Here is a 27,523-nt window from a genome sequence, read left to right on the forward strand (position 1 = left end):
AAATTCAATACATTTTTTACATCACTGAGGTCTCCAGGCTGCACTAGGTCACAGAAGCAGCTGTGGACCACTGAGCCCTGGAGACAGGCACTGGCAGGAATGAATATGGACTGTGAAGGGATATGATCCACAGTGACACTGGGATGATGTTCCAGAACCATCTACAATAGGGGGTGTCTAGGCTTTTTAAAAGATGCATAATCCTTTGGGAGTCTCCTCAAGAAAATGCATTTAAACTCAAACTAATGCATATATTTCATAGACTCCATGAAACCCATCCAGTGAATTCTCAGAGGTCTAAGATCCCAAGTTAAGAACTATTGATCTACACTTCCACCAGAAACTCATTTACTCCTACTATTGAAGAATCAGCTGTACACCATTTCCCATTTTCCTTCTCAGACTTGGGACTGCAATAGTAGATGAGTCATACCTATTGTGAGGAGTGGAGTCGGCCTGCAGCCTAGTGAGCAGTTTATATATTTCTTTATTGTCCTTGTTTTTAAGTTATTTCAAAGTTGGTCCACAGAACTTCAGGGGACTATAACATTTCTTTTCTTCTTACGAGACTCCTATGATGGGTCAACGTTGACCAGGAGTACACAGAAAACTACACCATCAAGTACCCACAGGAGAATGTGTCAGAATTGACAGTCTGTCAGTCTTTCCACAATGTTAGATTAAGGAAAGCACCGGGAGGCTGATATTGGGCCCATTCCCTTTCCAGGTGACAGCCTGGCCTTAAAACAGAGATGCCTCAAAGATGATCTGGGATTACAATGGTTCTAATCATATAAAAGTCTTCTACCACAGCCAGGGGTATAGCTCAGTGCTTGAGCGCTTGCCTAGCATGTATAGGCCTTGGGTTTGATCCCCAGAACCACACACAAAATAATAATAATTGTAAAATTCCTCTTCCAGGTCCTAGATAAAGTACATTCCATATCAAGGCCAAAGAGCTGAAGAGGACTCCTTTTGGTTGGGGGTCTGAGACTGCTCTTGCGCCTGAGTTTCATCTCATCTTTGCTCTGTCACTCTGGGTACCAAGAACCTTGGCCAGATGTGAGAAAGTTTCCATTTTTATTCTTTGTTCTAACTGTCCTATGCATAGATGCCAAGTAAGGATGGAGCACAGGCCTTGGCAGTTACTTGTCCCTTGGATAGATGAATGGCTGTAGTCCATCTAGTCCCTCGGTTGCACCTGTTTGTATATTCCAGGCCCTGGGAACACAGATGTTCAGAACCTCTTTACAATCAAGATGCCAAATATCTGTAATCATTCCCCAGATCTGACAAAACTTCTGGGATCTGGGGGCAAAGAAAGATTTGTGACTATTGCTGAAGCTGCCTTGAGGCTGGCCATTAGAAACCTGAACCACAATTTTCACTGAGAATCCAAATCCCAGACCACCTTTTATTTGCTTGGGCTAGGATCAAGGCAACACAAAAAAGATGCTGCAAATGCCAGTGAAACCAAATTTTGTGGCAAGCTACGTCTACCACCATTTCTCCATGGTGACTTCTCCACAGGACTTGCCCAAGCACAAGCAAAGGACCCATCAATAATCCAATGTATACCATACACAGATCAAACCTGCTGAAAAGGGCTGGTGATGGTCCTGAGACACAAGCCTGCATACAAAGGCCCAGAGGTTGGCATTTTTGTCCATCACAGCAAATACCTTCCTACTGTGGGCATTAGGACAGAGGGGCTGGCAATATGCAGATGAGCTATTTGACACCAAGTCAGTCCAAAGTAGCAGCTGACAGGTCGCCTCTGCTGCCTCATGGTAGCCTCCAGATACCATGTCGAGGCATAACTCCTATCTACTGTGGGCGTCCTCTCCTTCTGTAATCCCTCTTCACTTCTATTGTGTCATTTCCACAGATGCTGGAGGCTGGCCCCCACACTCCAAGCCAGAGAACAGGCAGGTATTTCTCTGCAGGGGATCCTGGATAAGTATTCAGCCACAATATCTAGATTAGGTAATGATGAGAAAAATGCTGGCCAAAACACTGACGAAATTTCCAAAAGGTAAATTTCTGTATATTCACGCCTAATCTTCCACAGTGGTGTAAATAATTTTTCTACCATCCCTCATCATTTGCAAAATTTTTTGTCAAGTCCAAACGTAATTTAAAATGAGGTAGGTAGCTTCTCTCCTCATGCCTTTGTCTTTGTGGTGACAGTTGAGGCCTGTGCCATGAAAGCACTCATCTCCTGGGCAGAGGCAGCCCAAAGGGCGGGCACCAGTGGCTGGTAGAGCTTCTCAGTTGGCTATTTTCTCAATCTCGTCCAAATCATCTGTGTCCAATCTTTCTATCTTCTTATCTGCGGGGGGAGGGGGAAAGAAAGATGTGAAGAGAGACCAAAATGGGGTTGCCATGGAGACACAGCTGAAGTCACCCACAAGGACAGTGTGGCTGGAAAAGCGAAGACACAGGACCCTGTCCAAGAATGGGCCGCTCTTTGGGCCACTACAATGCTCCTTCCTCTTAACCCCAAAGGCTTCCAGAGCCTGAGCAGGGAGCTCTGACCAACATCCAAGAGCCCAGGGCCTTCAGCCTGGCCACAGGGGAATCATCATTAGAGCCCCTAAGCCCCCATCATATGTATGCTCCTTGAGAACACCCATCCAGCCAATGGTAGAAGGGAAGGGAGGGAGCATGTATAGGGACAAAGGCCTCTCTCAGGGCCACAGGAAAACTTCCCCTTTCCCCACATCCACCACAAAGAGGGTGCCTGCAGGAGACCCTCTGGGGACTCACTAAAATGTTCCTGGATTCTGTTCAGGATGTTCATGCTGTGCTTGCTGTCAACCATGTTCACAGCCAGGCCTCTCTTGCCAAAGCGGCCAGTGCGCCCAATCCGGTGCAGGTAGGTCTCATTATCTGGGTTCCCGTCCTTGTCCACAGGAAGATCGAAGTTGATGACCACAGACACTTGTTCAACATCGATGCCTGCACAAAGGAGGGACACTGAGGAGTCAGGGCCAAAGACATGGTCAACCATGCACCCACTCTGGTGGAGGGAGAGTCTGCAGCAGGTCACCTCTGGGGTGCAGGCACAAGAGAGGATACATATTACTCTATGTACCAGAACCTTGCAGATACTAAAACCATGAAACCACAAAGCAAGTCTTTGCTACACACGCAAGAGAGTCTGAAGACACAGCCACAGCCAAACACCTAGAGATGCCCTGGAAAGAGCTGACTCTGTTTTGAGTGTCTCCTTATACCTGGGCATGACTCTTGGCTTCTATAAATTCCCATCACCCAAGGGAAATCCCATCTCTCCTGAAAAGGATTATCCCCGCCAACCCCAGAGGGCTCCTAGAGACCATCCAAGTCTCCTGGATGTAAGGACTTCTCTCGCTAACAGGGCTGGATGCCTGAGCCTAGGATTCCAGGACAGTCTCTGCTTACCACGAGCACACACATTGGTGGTCACCAGAACCTTCTCTTTGCCCTCTCGGAAGCGCTCAATCACAGCAGCCCTCTGCTCCACCATCATTTCTCCACTCAGCAGAGCCACTTGGTGGCCTTCTTTTGAGAGCTCTGCTGCCAACCAACTAGCTGTTTTTCGGGTCTGGAAGGAAAAATAATTGTTTAAACTGAAATGGCTTACTGCCATTAAAAACACAGAAGCCCTGATGAGAGTGAGCAGAAACAGCATGATCCTGTTTTCCATACTTTTATTGACGCAGTCTAATTATACATAATAGTGGGATTCATTGTTATATATTCCTACATGCCCGTGATATAACAATTTGGTCCATTGTATAATTTTGGGGGGATGATTTTTTTTTGTGTACTGGGAATTGAACCCAGGGCCTCACAACTGGCTAGAAAAGTGCTCTATCACTGAGCTATGTCCCCAGCCCTTTATAATTTAAATAAACAAATAAATAAATTTCCCAGACTGGTCTGTGATTTGTGATCCTCTCCTGCCTCAGGTTCTAAATTAGCTGGGATTACAGGTGTGCACCATGGCACTTTTATTTTTTCATCCAGGGAGAGTGTGGATTGAGCCAAAGATCTTCATTTCTAAACAGTCGATATCCTTAATGTTTAGTTATTTCATCAGATTTTATTTGGGTTTTTTTTCAAACAACTTCTAAGAAGTAGGATCAAAGAAGATTCAGCCGTTCACAAAGTCTTCCCCTTAGAATTCAAGAACCTGAGGAGACTATGTCTGGGGGATGGTACAGGTGTTTGTTATATCCTTCCTTTTCAATTTCAGTGTGAACCAGGTCCTCCTCAGCACAAAGATGTAGCTGGCTGGGAAGGAGGCGGGGCAGCCCTGCGGGTGCTACTCACATGGCAGAAGATCATGGCTTGTGCGATGGTGATGGCCCCATACAAGTTGCACAAGGCCTGGAACTTCTCATCTCTGTTATTGCACAGGACATAGTACTGCTTGATGGTGTCCAACGTCTCCTCCTCACGCTTCAGTTTGATAATGTTGGGGTCTGGGACCACTTTCTGGGCAAACTTCCACACAGAGTCTTCAAAGGTGGCAGAGAAAAGCAACATCTGGCAGTTCTTGGGTAGCATCCTGCAAGGTGAGGCCCATGCACTTTACATGACCCCAAGATTTTCATTGGAAGGTAGAGAAGAAACAGCCTCCCCAGCTTGGATGGGCTATAGCCCCAGGCTGCAAGGTGTACAGAGCATCCCAGGGCCAGGGTAGAGGAAGAGCAGACCCAGGGTGGCACAGGAGTAGGTTAGGGTCCCATGTCTCCTTTCTCAACCCTGGCTGAGAGATGGTCAGTGCTGACATGAAAATGGCCCATCAAAGAAATGCTGCTCCAAGTACCAAAGAACAGTTAGAAGCAAGAAGAGGCATCTGAACTTCCTTCCTGACTCCAGTTCTTACCTCTGGATACGGATGCTCTGATCTTGGTGGCCCTGAGTGGCTATCATCACGTCAGCTTCATCCAGAACAAACACCTTGATCCTTCTGGGGTCAATGAACCTGAGCTTGGAGCACCAGTCCAGGACGGTCCCTGGGGTACCAATGACAATCTGCTCACTGATCTTCTGACCTCTTTCCACTGTGGAGACGAGATGTTTTCTGTGGGTATTTCAAAGGCAAAGCCAGCTCTCCTCTCTGATATACCCTCAAACTCTTTGAATTTAATTCTAATGTCTTTTGCAGCACTGAGGACTGAACTCAATAACTTATACAGTTTAGGCAAGCACTCTACCACTGAGTTACATCTCCACAGTCATGTTGAAAATTTTTAAATTTGAGATAGGATCTTCCTGAGTTGCCCAGGGTGGACTTGCACTTGTGATCCTCCAGCTCAGCTCCTAGATAGGTGGGATTATAGGCATGTGCCACTGTGCCCTTCTGCATTAATATTTCAAGGGAAAATTAAGATATCACAACATTATTTAATGGACACATAGAGAAACATGACAAAAAAAAAACACTAAGGAGGATATAATAATAACATAAAAATATCTTCAGTGGCATTTTTTTTCTTTTTTCTTTTGTTTTTTTAGTGTTGGAGATTGAATCCAGGGCCTCACATATATTAGGCAAGTGCTCTACCCTGAACTTCATCCCCAGACCTTCAATGACATTCTATTCATTTTCTAGAATCATCCAAGTCTCTTTCAAGTATTTGATCTCTTTGTTTTTTAACTCTGTCAACATCTTTTTCCTTGCGGCTGGGGTTGTAGCTCAACGGTAGAGTGCTCACTTAGCACATGCGAGGCCCTGGGTTCCATCCTCAGCACCACATAAAAATAAATAAATAAAATAAAGGCATTGTGTCCAACTACACCTAAAAAACAAACAAATAAATAAATATGGGGGGGCGACAAAAAACCACATCTTTTTCCTAGACCAGAGCTTCCTCATTAGTCTGAACTTTCAAAGAAAGTTCTTATCTTTCCTATGCACTCTGCCTTGTCAGCTATCTGGACATCTACTTCAAATAAGTCAGTTGCTTTTATGTTTCTCCTGCCTAAGTCAGTAAATAGGGTTTATTATACAAAGTTTTATCTTCTGAAAGACACACAAACACTCTTTCTGAGAAAGTATACTTCCCTAACTTGGCATGACAGATTATAGTGTACTTCTCATCCCTGTGGTTGAGAAGAATTTGGTTCTTCATTTTGAATTAGAAGGGACTTTGAGATTCACCTTTTAGTTCTTTTAAGAATTACAACCTTGCTAGGTACAATGGTATACACCTATAATCCTGAGTATTTGTGGGGGCTAAAGCAGGAGGATCAAAACTTTGAGGCCAGCTTTAGCAACTTAGCAAGACCCTCAGTAACTTGGCAAGACCTTGTCTCAAAATAAACAAAAAAGACTGGGGATATATTTCAGGGATAAAGCTCTATTGGGTTAAATCCCCAGTACACTCATGGATTCAATCCCAGTACAAAAAAATATCATTAGTTGTAAGTAAGTGAATTTAAAAGGATGAATATAGAGAAAAGAATAATAACAAGCCCCCAGAGTCAATTGCCATGAATATTTTAGATTTTGTGCTTCTAATAACATGAGAAAAAAAAATCAGGAAATTAAAAAAATCCAGAATGTGAAACATTTTATAAGCAAGTGCTATGATCAACCTAACAGGTCAAATGTAATTGAGGGGGAAGGTATAGGGACAATTATACATTGAAAGAATCAAAGACATACAACAACCAAACTGCAACACATAAACACTGACTTAATTTTGTTAAAAAAAAAAAAAAAGCCATAAAGAAACAGTTTTAGGATAAATGGGAAAGAGTGAAAAATGGATATTAATTATCCCAGGGGATTTATTAGTTTTCTTGGTTGTAATAAGGACATCATGGATATGCAAAAATGTCCATATGAAAAGTACAATATCTCGGGGCTGGGGATGTGGCTCAAGCGGTGGCGCGCTTGCCTGGCATGCGTGCGGACCGGGTTCTATCCTCAGCACCACATACCAACAAAGATGTTGTGTCTGCCGAGAACTAGAAAATAAATATTAAAAATTCTCTCTCTCTCTCTTTAAAAAAAAAATAAAGAAAAGTACAATATCTCAATATCTGCAACTTACTTTCAAATGGTTCAACAAAAATGCAGGCACACATATACAAATAAAGGAAATATGGCAGAATGTTAAATTTTTTAATCTAGACAGATAGCATACATGTGTTTATTACATTATTTTAACTACTGGGTATGTTTCAAAACTTTTCAAAATGAAAATAATTCATTATGGGCTGGGGATGTGGCTCAAGCGGTAGCGCGCTCGCCTGGCATGCGTGCGGCCCGGGTTCGATCCTCAGCACCACATACCAACAAAGATGTTGTGTCCGCCGAGAACTAAAAATAAATATTAAAAAAAAAAAAAAAAAAACTACCAAAAAAAAAAAAAAGAAAATAATTCATTAGGTTAACAACTCAGGATCACATACTCATACTCACATTTATTGCCTCGAACAGCATAAGCTAGCTTCAATTCAGGGTAAAATTTGCCCATCTGTTCAATCACTTTTCCTGTTTGAAGGGCGAGCTCATATGTGGGGGAGAGGCACAGACACTGAAAGAGTAGGAAAGAGTGTAGAATGGAAGATCAAGAGAAAAATCTCCTTTATCAAGGGAATTCCCATTAGAAACTGGTCATTCCCCCAGGTGAGGCTGAAGGAAATAATATGTAAGTTAAACTGTATATCCTTTGATTCTTTAAGGTACAGTCATAAGCTAAAATTCTTTGGAATCAGAATTCTGGCTGAGTAATGACACTTGAAAAGAGCTATTGGCCACTAGAATCCATTTATGAGTAAGGATCTGAAATTGCAATCAAACATTAGCCTCTTTTTAACTTACTCAATAAGTTCTCATAAATCCCAGCATCTTGGGAAGATGAGACAAGATTGCAAGTTCAAGGCCAGCCTCAGCAACTTAGCAAGGCCCTAAGCAACTTAGTGAGACACTGTCTTAAAATAATAAAAAAGATGGGGGATGCAGCTCAGTGGTAAAACACTCTTAGGTTAAATCCCCAGGACCCTCTCCCCACAAAATTTGTTAGAACTTTCTAGCAGATGAGATTTTTTTTTTTTCTGCAAGAATGACGCCTAACAGAATATCCCAGAACTTTCAAACCATGGATTTTTGTTACCACTGAAAGATTAACCATAATGTTTGTGCTTGAGTTCTAGTTTATGCAAATAATGGTAATATCAGCAGGTGATATAGTTCAGTGGTAGAGTACTTGCCTAGCACAGATGAGTCCCTGGATTCAATCCCAACCCTCTCAAAAAAAGTAGCATAGTTTGGCTTTTAATCCATCAAATGGAATTCCCCTTTTAGCTATGCATTAGAAGAACATCCAAATTCACCAAGTCCTTACCTGGGGATATTTGTTTGCAGGTTCTATGTGGCTGAGCATAGCCAACACAAAGGCAGCTGTTTTACCAGTACCGGACTGAGACTGGGCAATTAAGTTCTGTGGGCTGCACAAGAAAACAAACCATTTAGGAGCTTATATGTCAAGATACATTTTTAGTTAATAAAAACAAAGAATAAAGCTTAAAAAAAATGATATTTAAATTTCAGGGGCTGGGGATGTGGCTCAAGTGGTAGCGCGCTCGCCTGGCATGCGTGCAGCCCAGGTTCAATCCTCAGCACCACATACAAAACAAAGATGTTGTGTCCGCCGATAACTAAAAAATAAATATTAAAATTCTCTCTCTCTCTCTCTCCCTCCCTTCCTCTCTCACTCTCTTTAAAAAAAAATTTAAAAAAATAAAAATAAAAATAAGATAAATTTCATTTATAGGAGACCTTGGATTCTGTTACAGAGTTATATATGCCAGTTTCACAACTACAAAGCACTCTAGAGAAAAGACTTTATGACTGAATTTGAAACACTCTACATCTTTTATCTATTCTCAATTCAGCAGCCAATGATTCTTTACTTCATCCCCCCGCCCCTCCGCCCCAGTACTGGGGATTGAACCCAGGGACACTCTACCACTGCACTGCATCCCCAGCCCTTTTTATTTTTTTATTTTGTAATGGGGTCTTGATAAGTTGCCTGGGGTCAAGTTTCTTCTGCTCCTCTTTTTGTTTCTACTTGAAAGCTCATCTTCCTCATGTAGCTCTTTGACCCACCTTCTTGGGTTGCTTCAGGGGGTTCTTTTTGCCACCTTCAAGGTGCTATATATGGCTCACGCCACCTCATTTCCAGATCCTGCCACTGGAAGCATATATCTGTTTTTTTAAAAAGCATTTCAAAGTAGATTCAACTTTTATCAAGTGGTTAGGGTAGGACCTCAAGTAGATGATATCTGAGCAAAGACATGAAAGAGAGGAGAGAATTGGCATGTTGTTGTCTGGAACAACTGTCCCAGGTAGAATATAGCCAGTGCCAGAAGCCCTAAGATGGGAGTGTAGCTGGCATCTTGTCAGAGCAGTATTGGGACACTGATGGATTAGAATAAGGGACAGAGTAGGAGATGTTAGCTGAGAGGTAACCGGGAACCAGAGCAGGTCTCACACTCTGAGAGAAAGGCGAAGCAATCAGAAGGATTTTGAGCACAGAAGGGACATATGCTGACTCATACTTTTTAAAAAATCACTAGTGGGGCTAGTGGTAGAGTGCCTGCCTTGCACATGTGAGGCACTGGGTTCGATCCTCAGTACCACATAAAAATAAAGATATTTTTAAAAAATTAAAAAATCACTGGCTATCAAAACCAAAAATTGACCCCCTCCGAAACAAAAACGAGCAAAAAATAATGACAAAAAAGATGTACTCCATGGGTGGATATGTGAAAAAGCATAGTAAAATGTTTATGGTAGGATCTAGATAGATGGTATACAGGTATTCACATTAAAATCCTTTCAATGTTGCTGTGTGACTGAAAACTGTCATAACAAATTCTGAGGGTAAAAATTGCAAACAGGTCCTTATGTCTCAATTTCCTTGAGTTATTTTCCTCCAGAGCACTTGTCACCTTTTAAAACAGCTTTACTGAGATGATCCATATACCATACAATTTTCCCATTTAAAATGTACAATTCAATAGTTCTGGTATATTATTGTTTTTGTTTGTTTGTTTATACCAAGGATTAAACCCAAGGGCACTTAACCACTGAGCCACTTTTTTATTTTTTTATATTTAATTTAATTTAATTTTTTTGAGACAGGGTCTCACTGAGGTGTGCTTAGGGCCTTGCTAAGTTGCTGAGGCTGGCTTTGAACTTATTATCCTCCTTATTCAGTCTCCCAAATTGCTGAGATTACAAGCATGCGCCACTGTGCCCAGCTATATTATTGTTTTTTTTTTTTTTAATTTTTTGAGAGAGAGAGAGAGAGAGAGAGAATTTTTTAATATTTATTTTTTAGTTTTCGGCGGACACAACATCTTGTTTGTGTGTGGTGCTGTGGATCGAACCCAGGCCATAGGCATATATTATTGTTTTTTAACTTTAGTTAAAATATATACTAGATAAATTGTCATTTTAATCACTTTTAAATTCGGTAGCATGGGCTGGGGATGTGGCTCAAGCGGTAGCTCGCTCGCCTGGCATGCATGCGGCCCGGGTTCGATCCTCAGCACCACATACAAACAAAGATGTTGTGGCCGCCGAGAACTAAAAAATAAATATTAAAAAAAAATTCTCTCTCTCTCTCTCTCTCTCTCTCTCACTCTCTTTAAAAAAAAAAATAAAAATAAATTCGGTAGCATTAATTTATATTTATAATTTACCACCTCTTAATATATGTTTACTTATTTCTTGGGGGGTACTGGGGATGACTTAACTCAAGGCCTTATGCATGCCAGGCAAGAGCTCTAACTGAGCTGCAACCTTAGTCCTTTTTAAAATTTTTATTATGAGACAGGTCTCACTAAGTTGCTGAGGCTGGCTTTGAACTTGTAATCCTCCCTCCTCAGCCTTCTGAGTCACTGCAATTACAGGTCTATGCCACCACTCCTGGCCATAGGAATCAATTTCTTTATAAAAGGGTCTTCATGCCCTAGAGCCTTGTTAAAAACGTGATCTGAGCCGGGTACAGTGGTACTCGCCTGTACTCCCAGTGGCTTGGGAGGTTGAGATAGAATCTTGAGTTCAAAGCCATCCTCAGCAACAGCAAGGTGCTTAGCAGCTCAGTAAGACCTTGTCTCTAAATAAAATACAAAATAGGGCTGGGGATGTGGCTCAGTGGGCCAAGTGCTCCTGAGTTCAATCCCCAGTATCAAAAAAAAAAAAAAAAAAAAAGTGATCTGAAGGCTGGAAATGTAGCTCAGTGGTAGAGCGCTTGGCCTAGCATAAGCAAGACTTTGGATTTGATCCTCAGGTACCACCACAAAAATAAAATATAAAAAGGGATCTAATATATCCTGAATTAGCATTACCTGAAAGTTTATTAGAAATATTGAATCCTTGTCCCAACCTCAAGACCTACTAAAATCAAAATGTGCTTTTTAATAAATTGCCATGAGATTCAAATGCCTATGAAAGTGGAAAAACACTGCAACAGAAAATAACCTTAGTGTATAACTAATTAGAATAAAAATAAAAAAAGAAAGAAAAGAAAGAAAGAAAATAACCTTAGTAATTACACTATTCAGGTGTAGAAACCTGGTTTCTTTTCCTGATTCTATAGATGGAATCCAGGAATACTACATCTCCATCCATTTTTTTTGAGATAGGGTCTTGCTAAATTGCTGAGGCTGGTCTGGAACTTTAGATCCTCTTGCTTCAATCTCTCTAATAGCTGGGATTACAGTGTGTTCTATCACGCCGGGCTCTCTGTTTGTTTTTTTGCCTAGTATACTTGATACAATAAATTTTATATATATATATATATATATATATATATCTCCATATAATGAAACTATGGTATCTATGACTGATATAAATATATTTACTAACATAGAAAGATGATCATTTGGGCGCTGGGGTTGTGGCTCAGCAGTAGAGCGCTCGCTTCTCACATGTGGGACCCTGGTTCAATCCTCAGCACCACATAAAAATAAATAAACAAAATAAAGATATTGTGCCCATGTGTAACTAAAAAAATATTAAAATACATATATATATATGTTAAAAAAAAAAAAAAGAAAGAAAGAAAGAAAGAAAGAGGGCTGGGGTTGTGGTTCAAGCGGTAGCGTGCAAGCCTGGCATGCGTGCGGCCCGGGTTCGATCCTCAGCACCACATACCAACAAAGATGATCCTCAGCACCACAAACAAACAAAGATGTTGTGTCCGCCAAAAACTAAAAAATAAATATTAAAAAAAAATGCTTTCTCTCTCTCTCTCTCTCTCTCTCTCTCTCTCTCTAAAAAAAGAAAGAAAGAAAGAAAGACGATGTTTTGGGGCTGGGGTTGTGGCTAAGGGGCAGACTGCTTGACTAACATGCTTGAGGCACTGGGTTTGCTCCTCAGCACCACTTAAAAATAAATTTAAAAAAATAAAGGTATTGTGTCCATTTACAACTTTAAAAAATATTTTTTAAAAAAGATAATCATTCAATTAAGTTAAAAAACATAGCATATAAAATGTTATATATGGTTCCACTTTTTAAAAAAACTACATTTAACAATTTACATAGAAAAAAAGTCTAGAAGTCTCTACTCCATAATATCAATAATGCAAGGGGAGAGAGATTACAGATAATTTCTTTTTTCCTCATTGTTTTCTAGCTTTTCTACAAGGAGTATATATTATAAGTTTTTAAAATAAGTTTTTGAAACTAGAAAGTTAAAAATGGAATAGAATTGTATTAGTATACATACGGTTCAGCAAGCATCAAAGGCAATGCATTCTCTTGGATTTTGGATGGACGGTTGAAACCCATGGCATAGACTCCTTGGAGAAGCTGTGGTTTCCTAGAAAAACCATTGAAGGTAACAGTCATATAGTCTCTGACTGAGGAACACAGCAAAATACCTGGTAGATTTTTCTTCTCTTTTTCACTGTAAACACATAGTTTTTAAACAACAATAATTGAGTTGAACACAATGTGAGAGTGCAGCTAAAGCTTTTACAGATTAACTGGAAATATTCCTTAATAACCAAAGCAGATAAATCTGATTATTGACTTGTGTTAGCTAAAAATATTCTTCTGTATGAAAAAATATGTACAACAGGTCTAGGATCTCTACCTAAGTGCAAAAGAAGTAAACAAAATACAGTCGAAAGTAAACAAGTACTCACAGTCGAAGCTCTTCAAAAGACTTCACTGAGTAGAGTGGGGAGTTCGGATCTCGCTGCAGGACTTCCACTTGGTTAGTGTTATCCACAAGGTTGCTTCGGATCAGCTTGTTGAGTAAAGACTGGGCAGCTCTGTCCTCTGTCAGGGAAAAAAGATCAAAGATTTTTAAAAGTCCATGAAATCCAGAATGAGTCCATTTAAATTCAATAATATGATTGTACTGGGCTTTCTAATTTAGGGTACTTCATAGTTTTGATTTATAAATATAATTAAAATAGTTCTATTTATTTATTTACGAAGTGCTAGGGATTGAACAAAGGGCCTTCTGCATGCTAGGCAAGTGTTCTACCACTGAGCCACATCCTAGCCCATCTTACTTTATCAAAAAGAAAGGCTATAATACCTACATTGCCTCTTGGGGCCTCATATTCTTCAGTGATACTGGGGATTTAATTCAGGGGCACTTTACCACTAAGCCACATCCCAACCCCCCCCACTTTTTTTTAGTACCAAGGACTAAACTCAGGTGCACTTAACCCCTGAGCCACATCCCAAGCCCTTTTTTATATTTTATTTAGAGAAAAGGTCTTGCTGAGTTGCTTAGGACCTCAAAAAATTGCTGAGGCTGACTTTGAATCACAATCCTCCTGCCTCAGCCCTCCCTAGCTGCTAGGATTACAGACATGTACCACCATGACCGGCTCCAAGCCCTTTTAATGTTTTAATTTGAGACAGGGTTTTTAAGTAGCTGAGGCTGGCTTTGAACTCACAATCCTCCTGCCTCAGCCTTCCAACTTGCTGGGATTACAGGCAAGTGTCATGGCACCCAGTTTTAGAACTCTATTCTAACAATCCTTTTTGGGGGGTTATCTGTTCTTCCTATCTGGACCCAAATATTTACTTCTCATTTGCACTCAATATAAACTTAAAAATTAGCTTAATAGATCCATCACAACAACAACAACAACAACAACAAAAGAAACTGACAAAGTCTCCATTTTTATGTGGCATAAGTTGTTCACATCTTGTCATCTGAACCAAAATATAATTAAGTTAAACACTGGGGATACAACTTAAAATTCCTTTTATAATACCCTGTATAAGATAATCATTAAGGGAATATTTCCGGCTGCTGCTTAAGTTTATTAGTTGTTCAATGTAAACTTTCTCTAAAAAGTGACCATTAGAATTCCTTCACCTATTAACTATTTAAGTTGAACTTAAACTAGCACTGGGACCCCTTTTAAAGTCAAGCCAAGTTGGGTATAAAAATGAAGCCTCATAACTACACATTTTCTTGGAATATAGAATTTCACTTATAGAGCTTTAAGGCTACATCACCTTTCTCTTCTTCATCTGTCTTCTCTGCATTAGCATTGGTCTTGACAACAGCACCTTTATCAAACACAAAGTGGCTGTCATTTAAAGTCACATCCCAAATCCAACAGCCAAGACAATTCAAATTCTAGGATACTAGAAAAGTAAAGGCCTGAGAGCAAAAAGATAAATGAGAACAAAGCCACTACTAAAAACATTTTATTATCCCCAAATAAAGTATTAAGAGACTGCTGCTTATATTCAATTCTCTCTCCTTCCAGGTTCCCTTACCCTATATCTCAAAAAATAATGCTTTTTTCCCTCATAGCATCAATAATGCTGAAATAGTATAGAAAGATACTATTATAATAGCTATGATCAGACAACACCCAATGTTCAACAAAAGAATATCTGTGTACATAATATTCTGTCAGCTTGTGAAAAAAAAGTTACTAAAGATCTATGTATACAAATTTATTAATAGAACAGAAATAGTCAAACAATTTGTAGCTATGTAAAAATATACAGAAAAAGATTCACAGTGAGGTAAATGTTACATTGCACCCTCCCTGCTTTTCTGTTTGTTTATTTATTTATTTATTTATTTATTTATTTATTTATTTATTGTGACAGTGCTGGGAATTCAAACCCAGGCAATACAAGCCATACCAGGCAAGCACTCTACCACTGAGCTAAGCCCCCTACCCCTCTCCACTTAGATTACTGATAGATCTAAGTCCAGAATAATTACAATAGATGAACTTTCAGATTGCTCATACTTTATCCACCTCATCCCAAATTGAGGAACAGTTAAAAAATAATAATAATAATCTGGCAGTACAGTCCTATGGTGAGTAAAACCATTAGGCACACTCATTCTTATATTAAACATACTTTGATTCTATGATCTAATTCATTGATTCTCAAATCAAAAGAATGACAATATCTGCTAGCCCCCTGTCCAGAATATAATTTTTTTCCAAGTAATTATTATGCCAAAATAAAAATACTAAAGGAAATGACATTTGTTTTCAAACTAGCTTTTAATTACTCACCATTGACATCTGGTTTGATTTTCTCTTCCTTAAGATGCAAGTTGCTCAACTAAATGAAGAATATGGGGGAGGGGAAAGTGTCAGGAAAATCACTTAAAAGATTTTGAATCAACAGAGCCTCCCTCATGAAGGTGGGGAGAAAAAGCCACTCCCAAGACCTTCTCACTAGGTGTACTCATTGGGAAGGATTCAGCAGGCTGTTCTGCTGGGTTCCTTTTACTTAATGTTTAAATAAGAATAAACAAAATTTCCCATAAATACAGTAATAGAAAAAAAATAAAGGTTACACAGGAGTAAAAATCAATAGTTTCTAATTACAATTTTTTTAAAATTTTGGCCATTTTATTTATTTATTTACTTATTTTTTAGTTTTCGGCGGTCACAATATCTTTGTCTGTATGTGGTACCGGGGATCAAACCCGGGCCGCACGCATGCCAGGTGAGCGCGCTACCGCTTGAGCCACATCCCCAGCCCTCTAATTACAATTTTTAAAGAATTTAATTTGTGAGTTTGCTTAATGCCCCGATTACAAAGATTTTCTCAGAGGAATATCATTAGAGTTGTCATTCTCTCACATTCTTTTCTTCTTCTTTTTTTGCGGGGAGAGTACTGGGGATTGATCCCAAGGGTGCTTTACTACTGAGCTACATCCCTAGCCTTTTTTTTTTTTTCATCTTTTTAATTTTGATACAGAGTCTCAGTAAGTTGCTGAGGCTAGCCTCAAACTTGCAATCCTTCTGCCTCAGTTTCCTAAGTTGTGGGATTATAGGCATATATACACTCTCATGTTCTACCCAACAAATCTAAAGAAAAATTAGAAGAGAACAGGAAGGACTACAAGGCAAAGCATCAGTGGATAAGACTATGCATGCTGCAGGATATGTTCTAGCCACAGCACTACAGCCACTGATAGGCAGCCTCATATCAAAGCCTCATTGTACTGGGTGTCTGATATTTTAACTGGAACAGACTGAAGCACGGCGGCATACTGTGTAATTGGAATACCCACTAGGCTGAAGTGGAATACAAAGACACCAGGCATAACACAGAAACATTTCAATGAAAGAATTACTAAGACTTTTATTAAAAAACTGCAAATTTAGCAAGATATGGCGGTATATACCTATATTCCCAGTTATTCAGGAGGCTGAGGCAGGAATAGTACAAATTTAAAGCCAGCATAGGCCACTTAGTGAGACCCTAGTCTCAAAAATAAAGGGTTAAGGATGTAACTCAATGTTAGCACATGTGCCCTGGGTCCCCAACACTGTAAAAACAAAAAATTTTTTTAAAAAATTCAGGATACCCTGGTAGGATTACCTTCCCTAGTAGAATGTAAATACCTTAATGACAAAATATTTCAAAATTTGGATCTAGTACATAACAGGTACACTAATAAAATATTAAGTGGCTTCTAAGATATCATTTAGTAAAAGATAAGATTATAAAAAGCACTACAATGATACGGTTATTTCTTAAATCACCATCAAGTTCTTTATGTCCTGAGGTTCATTTCTGTCTTTTCCAAGGGACCAAGGGGAAAAGGAAGGAAGGTGGGGAGACAGAAATGAAAACAAAAACTTTATTTAATAGGTATTTAGATGACAATGGAAGAGGCTCATTTCTACTCCTTAACTATGAAGGAAAACAAACTAACAGACAATAACAATGGAATCACCAGCACAGTGCATGATATGTAGTAGGTGCCCAATATTTTTCAGTCTGCTAAAGCACTACCTACATTCTACCAGCTTAAGTCTGGTACTCAACTTTTCAGAGAGACAGACAGATACAGAGATTGGCAGCATTTACGAGAGAAAGGCTAGTAGTAGTCATTTCTAGGGTGATAACTATTACCTAACTAAATGACAGGGCTGAGGTATAAACAAGTTGAGTCAGAAATATCCATTACTATAAAGCATTTTAATTCAATCATAAAAGGACATTCAATGATAGAAGAATCATTCTGTTGATATTCTGTTCAAATTGAAGTTAACAGGGTAAAATGTGTAGAAAAAGTTGCCACTTCTAAAGTAAAGGACACCAACAGATGTCTTTTATTACAATGTATTAGAATTCTGATACACATTGCAGATTCCTACAGAACGGAGAAAACCTACTCAGCCCTGGGTAGGCTCTAAGGGTCTTAAAGCCTAAATAGACCTGCTGTAATGGCAGCAAACTGAATGCTAGCACTTAGGTAGAAAGCACAGTTAATTCAGATACTCTTCTTTGCTCTATTTATTTAGACCAAAATCATTTTGAAACCCAGGAACTAGTCAAAACAAACCACCCACCTTTTCCAAATCGCCCAAAGCCCTACTTTTATAATAGCCACTTTTTTTTCACTGCCTTTAATATTTTAGTTTTTAAGATATCTGAATGATTGGACATTATATAGTTACACTTCATTTTATTCAAAAGTACTTTAGAAACAATTCTTGAGGCATAAGGATGGACATTTAAGTAGTACATGACCTGTATTGAACAGGGGTTACCTTGGGCAAAATTGTGAAGTAGAAGACTTAGAAAGCCTTAGCAGGTTTTGAAGTCCTTCACCCTCTAAATTGACAAAGAGATCTCCAATGGAACAAAGAGGAGAAATTGTAAATAGAATCTAATATTCTCTTATCTACAGTGAGTATGAAATGAAGCTTGATGGATATTTAAAATACAGGTGTTCTCTTACTCTTACTCTCCCTCTCTCTCTTACTTTACCACTTTACCTTTCTTCCTCTCCCCCTCTCTCCCTCCCTCCCTCTCTCCCTCTCTCTCTCCTTCTCCCTCCTCCCTCTCCCTCTCCCTCTCTCCCTCCCTCCCTCCCTCCCTCCCCCCCCCTCTCTCTCTCTCCCCCTTTCTCTTCTGCAACTGGCTACTATGGTCCTGCTAATGAAATCTCAGACAGGTAAATGGTTGTTTTGGCTTGTTGAGTTTACGGAGCTTTTCCACCGTTCCTTACATTGGTGCTGAAACCCAGGATGGGGATCCCCGTCACTCAAGGTGGAATCCCATTCCCAAACTACAAGTGCAACTTGTAAAGACAGAAATGAACCTCAGGACATAAAGAACTTCCTGTGGAAGTCCACTCCTCTGATCACCTGCCTGACATCCACCACTGGCCTGCAGATTGTTGCAGGGCATGTTCATGGACTTCTCCTCGGAGGAAATCCATGCCTTTAGTGCATGGATATGGGGCCTCCTGGCCCTTCTCCAAACAACTGACCACCCTCCCTCCCTCCCTCTAAATGACACCCCTACTCAGCAGGAAGTAGCCAGATCCAGGACTACGCCCCCAAACCAAAACAAAAAAGGGAGGAATGTTGGTAAAGATGGCGCCCGGAGCCCTTCTCTTCCGGGAGCTGAGATCCATGACACACTGAATGGCATGTGAACCATCACCTCCAATCCCCGTGAATGGCTCAAACTTTGAATGACACCACCTCCAATCCCTGAAGTGGCCTGAACTCTCGGCCAATGAAGAAGTAACAGCCCACTCACCTTGCTCCTCCTCATCCTGTGTTAAGCCCATAAATATCAACACCCAGTTCTGCTCGCTCTCTTACTCTCCCTCTCTCTCTTACTTTACCTCTCTTCCTCTCCCCCTCTCTTCCTCTCTCTCTCCCTCAACCCCCTTCTCTTCTGCAATTGGCCACTACGGTCCTGCTAATAAAATCTCGAACAGGTAAAAAAAATTAAATAAAAATTAAAATAAAAATTAAAGGGGCTGGGGATGTGGCTCAAGCGGTAGCGCGCTCGCCTGGCATGCGTGCGGCCAGGGTTCGATCCTCAGCACCACATACAAACAAAGATGTTGTGTCCGCCGAGAACTAAAAAATAAATATTAAAAAATTTCTCTCTCTCTTCCTCTCTCTCTCTCTCCCTCTCTCACTCTCTCTAAAATAAATAAATAAATAAATAAAAATAAAAAATAAAAATTAAATAAAAATTTAAAAATAAAATACAGGTGGAATAATTAATGTTGCTCTGTATGCGTTGCAGTCACATGCATGCAACTCCCGGAGGAGCCTCAGTGGGAGTTCCAAAAGACAGAGGAGGATAACAGGCATCTTATTTGTTCAGCTTTTGAATACTGTGACTTATTATAATTGACCTGTTTTTTTGCATGGTTAAATATCAAATCTTACCCATGATTCAACTAACTGATCTATACAATATGGACAAAAAAACAGATTCCTTCAAAAAAAAAAATTCTGTGAGCCAGGCACAGTGGAATACACCTGTAATCCCAGCAGCTTGGGAGACTAAGACAGGAGGATCACAAGTTCAGCAATTGCCAGGCGCTAAGCAAATCGATGAGACCCTATCTCTAAATAAAATACAAAATAGGCCTGGGGATGTGGCTCAGTGGCCAAGTACCCCTGAATTCAATTCCCAGTACCAAAAAACAAAATAACAACAAAAAAAGCCCACCTATGTGAATTATAGATAACAACAATAATAGCCATCACTCATATCAGGCATGTCCATAACTCAATGAGGTAGATACTATGATTATTCTCAATTTACAGATGAAGAAACTAAGGCACAGAGAGGTTAAGCAACTTGCCCAAGGTCATATAACTAGTTAGTTATGGAACCAGAATACAAATCAAAGTCCACCAAAGGTATTAATCTCTATCTAAAAGTGCTTCTCAGAGCTGAGGTTCTGGTTCAGTGGTAGAGCACTTGCCTAGCATGTGCTGAGGCACTGTGTTTGATCCTAAGCACCACATAAATAAATAAACAATATAAAGGTCCATTGACAACTAAAAAATATTTTAAGAAATAGTGCTTCTCATAGATAATCTGATAATCTAAAAAATACTAATTTTAAACAGGGTACAAAGGTGCATACTTGTAATCCCAGCTACCTGAGAAGCTGAAGCAGAAGGAACTCAAATTCAAAGCCAAACTGAGTAACTTAACAACACCCTGTCTCAAAATAAAAAGGGCTGGGGATATATCTCAGTGGTACAGCACTCCTGGGTTCAATCGCCAGAACCAAAAAAGAAAAAAATCTTAAATTTAACATAATGGTGCAGCTGCTTTGGAAAACATTCTGGCAGTTCTTTAAAAGCTAAACACAGAGTTACCATATAATCTTGAAATTCTACTTCTAGATTTATTTTTTTATCTACATATGTTAGTGGAATGCATTACAATTCTGGTTACACATATAGAGCACAATTTTTCATATCTCTGGTTGTATACAAAGTATATTCACACCAATTTGTGACTTCATACATGTACTCTGGATAATAATAATCATCACATTCCACCATCATTTCTAACCTCATGCCTCCTCCCTTCCCCTCCAATCCCTCTGCCCTATCCAGAGTTCGTCTATCCCTCCCATGTTCCCTCTCCCTACCCCTCTTTATATCAAAGAAAACACTCAGCATTTGGTTTTTTGGGATTGGCTAACTTCACTTAACTCCATCCATTTACCTGCAAATGCTATGATTTTATTCTCTTTTATTGCTGAGTAATATTCCATTGTGTATGTATGCCACATTTTTTAATCCATTCATCTACTGAAGGGCATCTAGGTTGGTTCCACAGTTTAGCTATTGTGAATTGTACTGCTATAAATATTGGTGTGGCTGTGTCCCTGTAATATGCTGTTCTTAGGTCCTTTGGGTTTAGACCAAGGAGAGGGATAGCTGGGTCAAATGGTGGTTCCATTCCCAATTTTCCAAGAAATCTCCATACTGCTTTCCATATTGGCTGCACCAATTTGCAGTCCCACCAGCAGTATATGTACTTCTAGATTTACACCAGAGATTTAAAACTATGTGTCCACACAAAAACTTGTACATTAATACCACAGGAATATTATTTATAATAACCAAAAAATAGAAACAATCCATTGTTCATCAATTTATGAATGAATATATAAAATTTTTTGGTATATCCATACAATGGACTATTTATTATTTGGCAATAAAAAAGGAATAAAGGGCTGGGGTTGTGGCTCAGTGGTAGAGCATTCGCCTAGCACGTGTGAGGCACTGGGTTCCATCCTCAGCACCACATAAAAATAATAAAATAAAAGTACTGTGTCCAACTACAACTAAAAAATATATACATATCAAAAAAAAGGAATAAAGTACTGATTCATGTCACAACTGATGAACCTTGAAGATTATGCTTAAGAAAAAGAAGCCAGTCGCAAAGGACCACATTATGAGTTTACTTATGTGAAATGTCCAGAAGAGACAAATCTAAAGAGTCAGAAAGTAGATTAGCAATGATTGTCAGGAGCTGGGCAGTTTAAGGGAAACGGAGAGTGACTGACAAGCAACAAAATGTTCTAAAATTGGTAGTAATGATGAGTACACAACTCTGTAGATATACTAAAAATCAGCAAACTTGTACATGTTAAGCAGATAAAGTATACGGTATGCAAATGAGATCTCAAATGTATTTATTTAAGAAAAAATACAAAAAAAAAAAACATGGCAGGCACAGTGGCCTATAATCCCAGTTACTCTAGAGGCTGAGATAGGGATTGAAATCTTACTTTGAAGTATTTATGTAAGAGAAATGCAAACATGGCTCAGTTGGTAGAGTGCTTGCCTAGCATGCACAAAGTCCTGGGTTCAATCTCCCACACTACCAAAAAAAAAAAAAAAAAAAAAAAAAGAGAGAGAGAGAGAGAGAGAGAAATGCAAACACAATAACTGCCCCAAACTGGAAAATATCTAAATGTCCATTAACTGGAGAATAAGCAAACTGTGGCATATCCACAATGGATTACTATTCAGCAATAAAAAGGAATCAACTGCTGATACCTGCAACAGCATGGCTGAATCCCGAAAGTATTATGTTAAAGTGAAAGATACTAGACTTGTCAAAAGGTTACATATTAGCCGGGCACAGTGGTGCACATCTACAATCACAGTGACTGGGCAGGTTGAGGCAGAAGGATCACAAGTTCAAGCAATTTAGTGAGATCCTAAGTAACTTGGCAAGACCCTGTCTCAAAATAAAAACTAAAAAGGGCTGGCAATGTAGCTCAGTAGTAGAGCACCCCTGGGTTCAATCCCTAGTACCTGAAAAGCAAGAAAATTTAAAAAGAAAAGAAAAAGAAACTAAAAAGGATTGATATAGCACAGTGATACAGCACCTGCCTAGCATACAGGAGGTTCTGAGTTCAATCCCTAAACAACAACAACAAAAAAAGTTACATATTGTATGACTCTATTTCATGGCATTTTGGAAAAAATAAAACTATAATAATGACAGAAAACAAATCAGCAGTTGCAAGAGAAGGGTAGAGAGGAGGGCGTGATAGCAAAGTTGATGGGAATTTTGTCGGGACAGTATAGATGCTCTGGATGTTGACCTTGGTGGTGTTATGGAACTGCTTTTGTTGAAATTCACAGAACTGTACCACAAACAGGGTTAATTTTACTATAAGAAATTATACCTTCATAAATCCAACCTAAAAAAAAATTAAATGGTCAGTCCAAGAGGTCCAATATTCAACTAAAAGAAGTTCTCGGGGCTGGGTTTGTAGCTGAGTGGTAGAGTCCTTGTCTAACATGTGAAGCCCTGGGTTAGAGTCACAGCACTGAAGAATCAATCAATCAATCTCACAATTTATAAGGGTTCTGGAAAAGAGGGAATGAAGAAAAAACAAAGGTCTGACTGAGGGACGGGAGGATAAAGGAGGATGATCACAAGTTTCAGCTCAGCCTCCTTATTTTGAGAGAGTGTCTCAAAATAAATAAATAAATAAAAAGCACCGAGGATGTAGCTCAGTGGTAAAGCATCCCTAAGTTCAATCCCCAGTACAAAAAAATAAAAATACTAAAATTTTTAAAAGCAGAAGTAAGTCACATCAGGAATTGGAATGGTCTCAAAAATCTTAACAATACAAAAGTCTAAAAGGCAACAGAACAATCCCTTTAAAATTTGTGAGGAAAACAATTTGCAGCTTACAATTCTACAATCAGCCAAACTAATATCGAAATTATAGTGCAAAGTAAGATATTTTTAGACATGCAAGATTTCATTTGCTTTTTTTATTTTTTAGGTACTGGGGATTGAACCCAGGGGAGATTTACCACTAAGGCAAATACTCAGCTCTTTTTAATTTTTTTTTAATATTTATTTATTTAAGTTTTTAGTTTGTGGTGGTCACAACATCTTTGTCTGTATGTGGTGCTGAGGATCGAACCTGGGCCGCACGCATGCCAGGCGAGCACGCTACTGCTTGAGCCACATCCCCAGCCCCCTTTTTAATTTATTTTGACTCAGGGTCTCACTTAATTGCTGAGGCTGGTCTTGAACTAGCAATCCTCCTGCCTAAGCCTCCCAAGTCACTGGGATGACAGGAGTATACCACATCTGGTTACACATGCATATTTTTAAAAAATTTACTTCCCATACACCTCTAGAACAGAAAATTGATGGCTTCACCAAAATAAAGGAATATAGATGTTGTGGCTCAGTGGTAGAGCACTTGCCTAGCAGGTGTGAGCACTGGGTTCAGTTCTCAGCACCACATAAAAATAAATAAAATAAAAGTTAATTAACAAGTTAAAAAAAAAAAGATGAGGAGCTGGGTACAATGGTGCATGCCTGAAATCCCAGTGGCTAGGGAGACTGAGGCAGAAGGATCACAAGTTGAAAGCCAGCCTCAGCATTGAGGTATTAAGCAACTCAGTGAGATCTTGTCTCTAAATAGGGCTGGGGATATGGCTCAGTGGTTGGGTGCCCCTGAATTCAATCCCCAGTATCAAAAAACAAAAAACAAAAAACAACAACAACAAAAAAAGAAAGTTGAAGAAAGGGAATATGGAAAGAAAGGGATCCAACACAAGAGAAGGAGGAAGGAATCCCTAGAATGAGGTTAAAGCAAATCTCTTCCTTTCTCCTCCATCTCCTAAAATGAACTGTGTTCCAAACATAGGGGTGTCTAATCCAATTGAATCAGATTAAAGGCCTGGAAGAGACCAAATTGACAGAATGCTTGATGTATCTATCTGAACAACCTGGGATCAACTTAAGTGGCAGAGAATTTGGGTTTGAAATGGTAATAATACAAAAAACATGAAGCCAAAAATACAGCAATTAAAAATTCCAAGAAAAATAAGTTTTACAGAAATGTGAAAGTATAGCCAAGCAGAGGTGGAGCATGCCTGTAATCCAAGCTACTTGCTTGGAGGTAGAAGGTTGAATCAGGATGATCAATATTTGAGGCCAGCCTTGGCAACTGGGCAAGACCTATTTAAAAATAAAAATAGCTGAGTGAGGTGGCACACATATGTAATCCCAGTGGCTTGGAGGCTGATGCAGGAAGATCCCAAGTTCAAAACCAGCCTCAGCAATGGCAAGGCACTAAGCAATTCAGTGAGACCCTGTCTCTAAATTTAAAAAAGTACAAAATAGGGCTGGGGATATGGCTCAGTGATTGAATGCCCCTGAGTTCAATCTCCAGTATCAAAAAAAAAAAAGTAATTTATTTTAAAAAAATGTGTGTGTATATATATATAGAGAGAGGGAGGGGCGGGGCTAGGGATGCAGCTTAGTGATAGAGAGCCCCTGGATTCAATCCCTAGTTAATCAATCCCTAGCGGTAGAATGTTCCTCTAGCACATGCAAGGCCCTGGGTTAGATCCTCAGCACCACATAAAAATAAATAAAATAAAAGGTATTGTGTCCAACTACTTCTAAATACGTATTTTATATAAAAAAGGAAAAGTATTCATTTGTTAATAATATAAACATAGACTACTGAACTAAAGTTACAATATTTTTTTTAAGAAAGAGTGAGAGAGGAGAGAGAGAGAGAGGGAGAATTTTTAATATTTATTTTTTAGTTCTCGGCGGACACAACATCTTTGTTGGTATGTGGTGCTGAGGATTGAACCCAGGCCGCACGTATACCAGGCAAGCGAGCTACCACTTGAGCCACATCCCCAGCCCTAAAGTTACAATATTAAAATGAAAAATGGGGTGTGGGGGGCCAGGGTTGTGGCTCAGTGGTAGAGCGCTTGTCTAGCATGCTGAGGCACTGGGTTCAATCCCCGGCATCACATTAAAATAAACAAAATTAAGATATTGTGTCAATCTACAACTAAAAAAAGAAAAATGGGGTGTGGAAAGGCATGCATATGTGATGGGGGAAGAAGATGGAGGGGAAAAGAGTCTAAATATCTAAAACTGATAACTCAATAAGTAGCAAAATAATCATATTGTTTAGGAAACACAGTGGTAAAACTATCAATCAGTTTCAAGGAAAATGTATTTGCCTCTGGGGAAGAAAATATTGGTAGAAACCACTGTTTTTGAAACTATTTCTGTGCATGCATTCATAACTTTATCAGTTATAAAAACAAAAAAATTTAAAACTCAAAACAAGCCGTGGGCCAAAATAAACCTTTTCTCTTTATAAGTTAAAAAGACAAACAAATAAGCAAACAAATAAAACACAAAGAAACAAGGTCCTTGCTCTGGAGGAATTCTCAGAAACAAAACAAACATTAACAGAAGTAGGTGCAAAGCACTGCCAGAATTTAGAATGTTCAGGAGGGAGAAATTAATCATACACAGTAATGTTTAACTTTCATTTTGTTTACTATGTATCAGGTTCAGAAAAAGAACAAAGTTAAGCAGATTAGGAGATTGACTGCCCAAATCACCGTGTCATCATTTATCACCTAGCAAGCTGGAGGAGGTACACAAACAGGAGTAGGACATGGCTCCAGAACCCGAGCAGCTCAGAACCTGAAGGTGGAGATTGACACCTAAAACGGTGATTACAACCCAGGATCGGGAGTGCAATCTGTGACAGACCCTGATCCCAAGAAGACAGGCAGGTGGCTGGGCGCCTGGGCCCCGGAGCACCCACCTGCGACTACGTGACGCTGGAGGAGAGCGGGTAGACAAAGCCAGCTCAGGGTCAGGCTCCACTCATCTTCTCCCCGCACCCCCGCACCCCCGCACCCCAACCTACCGAGTGTCCTTTCCCAGCGACCAAGATCCGGGCCAGAACTCATTCCCACCACACCCGACCCTTTCTTTCACGGCTGAAGCCAACTCACCGACTCGGCCGCCGCTTCCTGCTCATCCACCGCCAGGGCCCACGAGTCGGTGGCCATGGTCCCCAGTGCGGGCGGGACGCAGCCGCGGGAAGGCGCGCCGGCGGGCGAAGCGCAATCTCGAGCTCCGGGGGGTCTCAGCAGCCCCGGCCCAGCCCCTCCGAGGGGGAAGTCATTCGCTGCCGCGCTGGGCACCGGAAGCGACGCGGCGCAGTGACGTCGAGCCGGCGCCTGCCGGCCGCCTTCGCCCCTTCGGGCAGTGGCTTCAATTGCCCCCAGATGCCCACCCAGAACTTCAGTGCTGGGCACCGTCCCCGGTCCAATAAAGGTAGCCCCGCTCTGGTCAGCTGCCCCTCCAGCCAAAGAACAAGATCACATTCCCGCCCAGCACAGCGGCAGGGAAAGGTTGATGCAGACTGAGTATATCGAAACGAAACCAGGCCGACAGTCCAAATGCATAAACAGCAGTTTCACTTTTCAGGCTGCTCATTTTAAATGTCCAGGTGCGGTCAATAGGCTCTGTGAGATTTACCGGTATCCTAGCGAGCTCGCCAGATTTGAAACACATTGCATTTGCCCCCACCCCTCCACTGAATCACGAGAGTGGGCACTGAAGGCCTACAGCCACCACCCTGACAAGCGCCGCGGACGCTAAGAGCAGAGATGCACCCGACACCAGCCGTCTGTTACAGAAACAATCTGCATACATACATTTCCTGCCGCTTCTTAAAAGTTCTGCTCGCCTTTAGAGATTTAGAAGATGGGAACTTTCAAACTAAGTTTTTTCTGTCTTCTTTCAAAGTTGGCTTTGAATAGAACCTATTTTCCTATCAATTTGACTCCAAATATTTCCGAAGTAGCCAGTGATGTAACCTACCCCCACAGGTATTAGAGCCGCTGTACAACAAAATATTCCCGTAGGTTAAAACTTT

At 40.2% G+C, this 27,523-nt stretch overlaps 1 protein-coding gene across 2 annotated transcripts; it reads right to left on the reverse strand.

Annotated features, from left to right (window-relative positions):
• Positions 1-986: 986 nt before the first annotated feature.
• On the reverse strand, positions 987-26,814 carry LOC113190081 (ATP-dependent RNA helicase DDX19B). 2 transcript variants are annotated; one of them, XM_077793171.1, is made up of 12 exons: positions 26,595-26,814; positions 15,540-15,588; positions 14,509-14,562; positions 13,170-13,305; positions 12,749-12,841; positions 8,352-8,454; positions 7,427-7,541; positions 4,880-5,057; positions 4,321-4,558; positions 3,427-3,589; positions 2,770-2,961; positions 987-2,332 (listed from the first exon to the last, which is right to left on the reverse strand). In XM_077793171.1, exons 1-12 carry the CDS (start codon positions 26,649-26,651, stop codon positions 2,271-2,273), a joined length of 1,440 nt encoding a protein of 479 aa, XP_077649297.1. In that variant the 5' UTR covers positions 26,652-26,814; the 3' UTR covers positions 987-2,270. The 2 variants fall into 2 exon arrangements, with proteins under 2 accessions (XP_077649297.1, XP_077649298.1); XM_077793172.1 differs by lacking the exons at positions 14,509-14,562; positions 15,540-15,588 and having other exon boundaries at positions 26,595-26,810.
• Positions 26,815-27,523: the final 709 nt, after the last annotated feature.

This window comes from Urocitellus parryii, chromosome 15 (genome assembly GCF_045843805.1).
Source record: "Urocitellus parryii isolate mUroPar1 chromosome 15, mUroPar1.hap1, whole genome shotgun sequence".
Taxonomy (NCBI): Eukaryota; Metazoa; Chordata; class Mammalia; order Rodentia; family Sciuridae; genus Urocitellus; species Urocitellus parryii.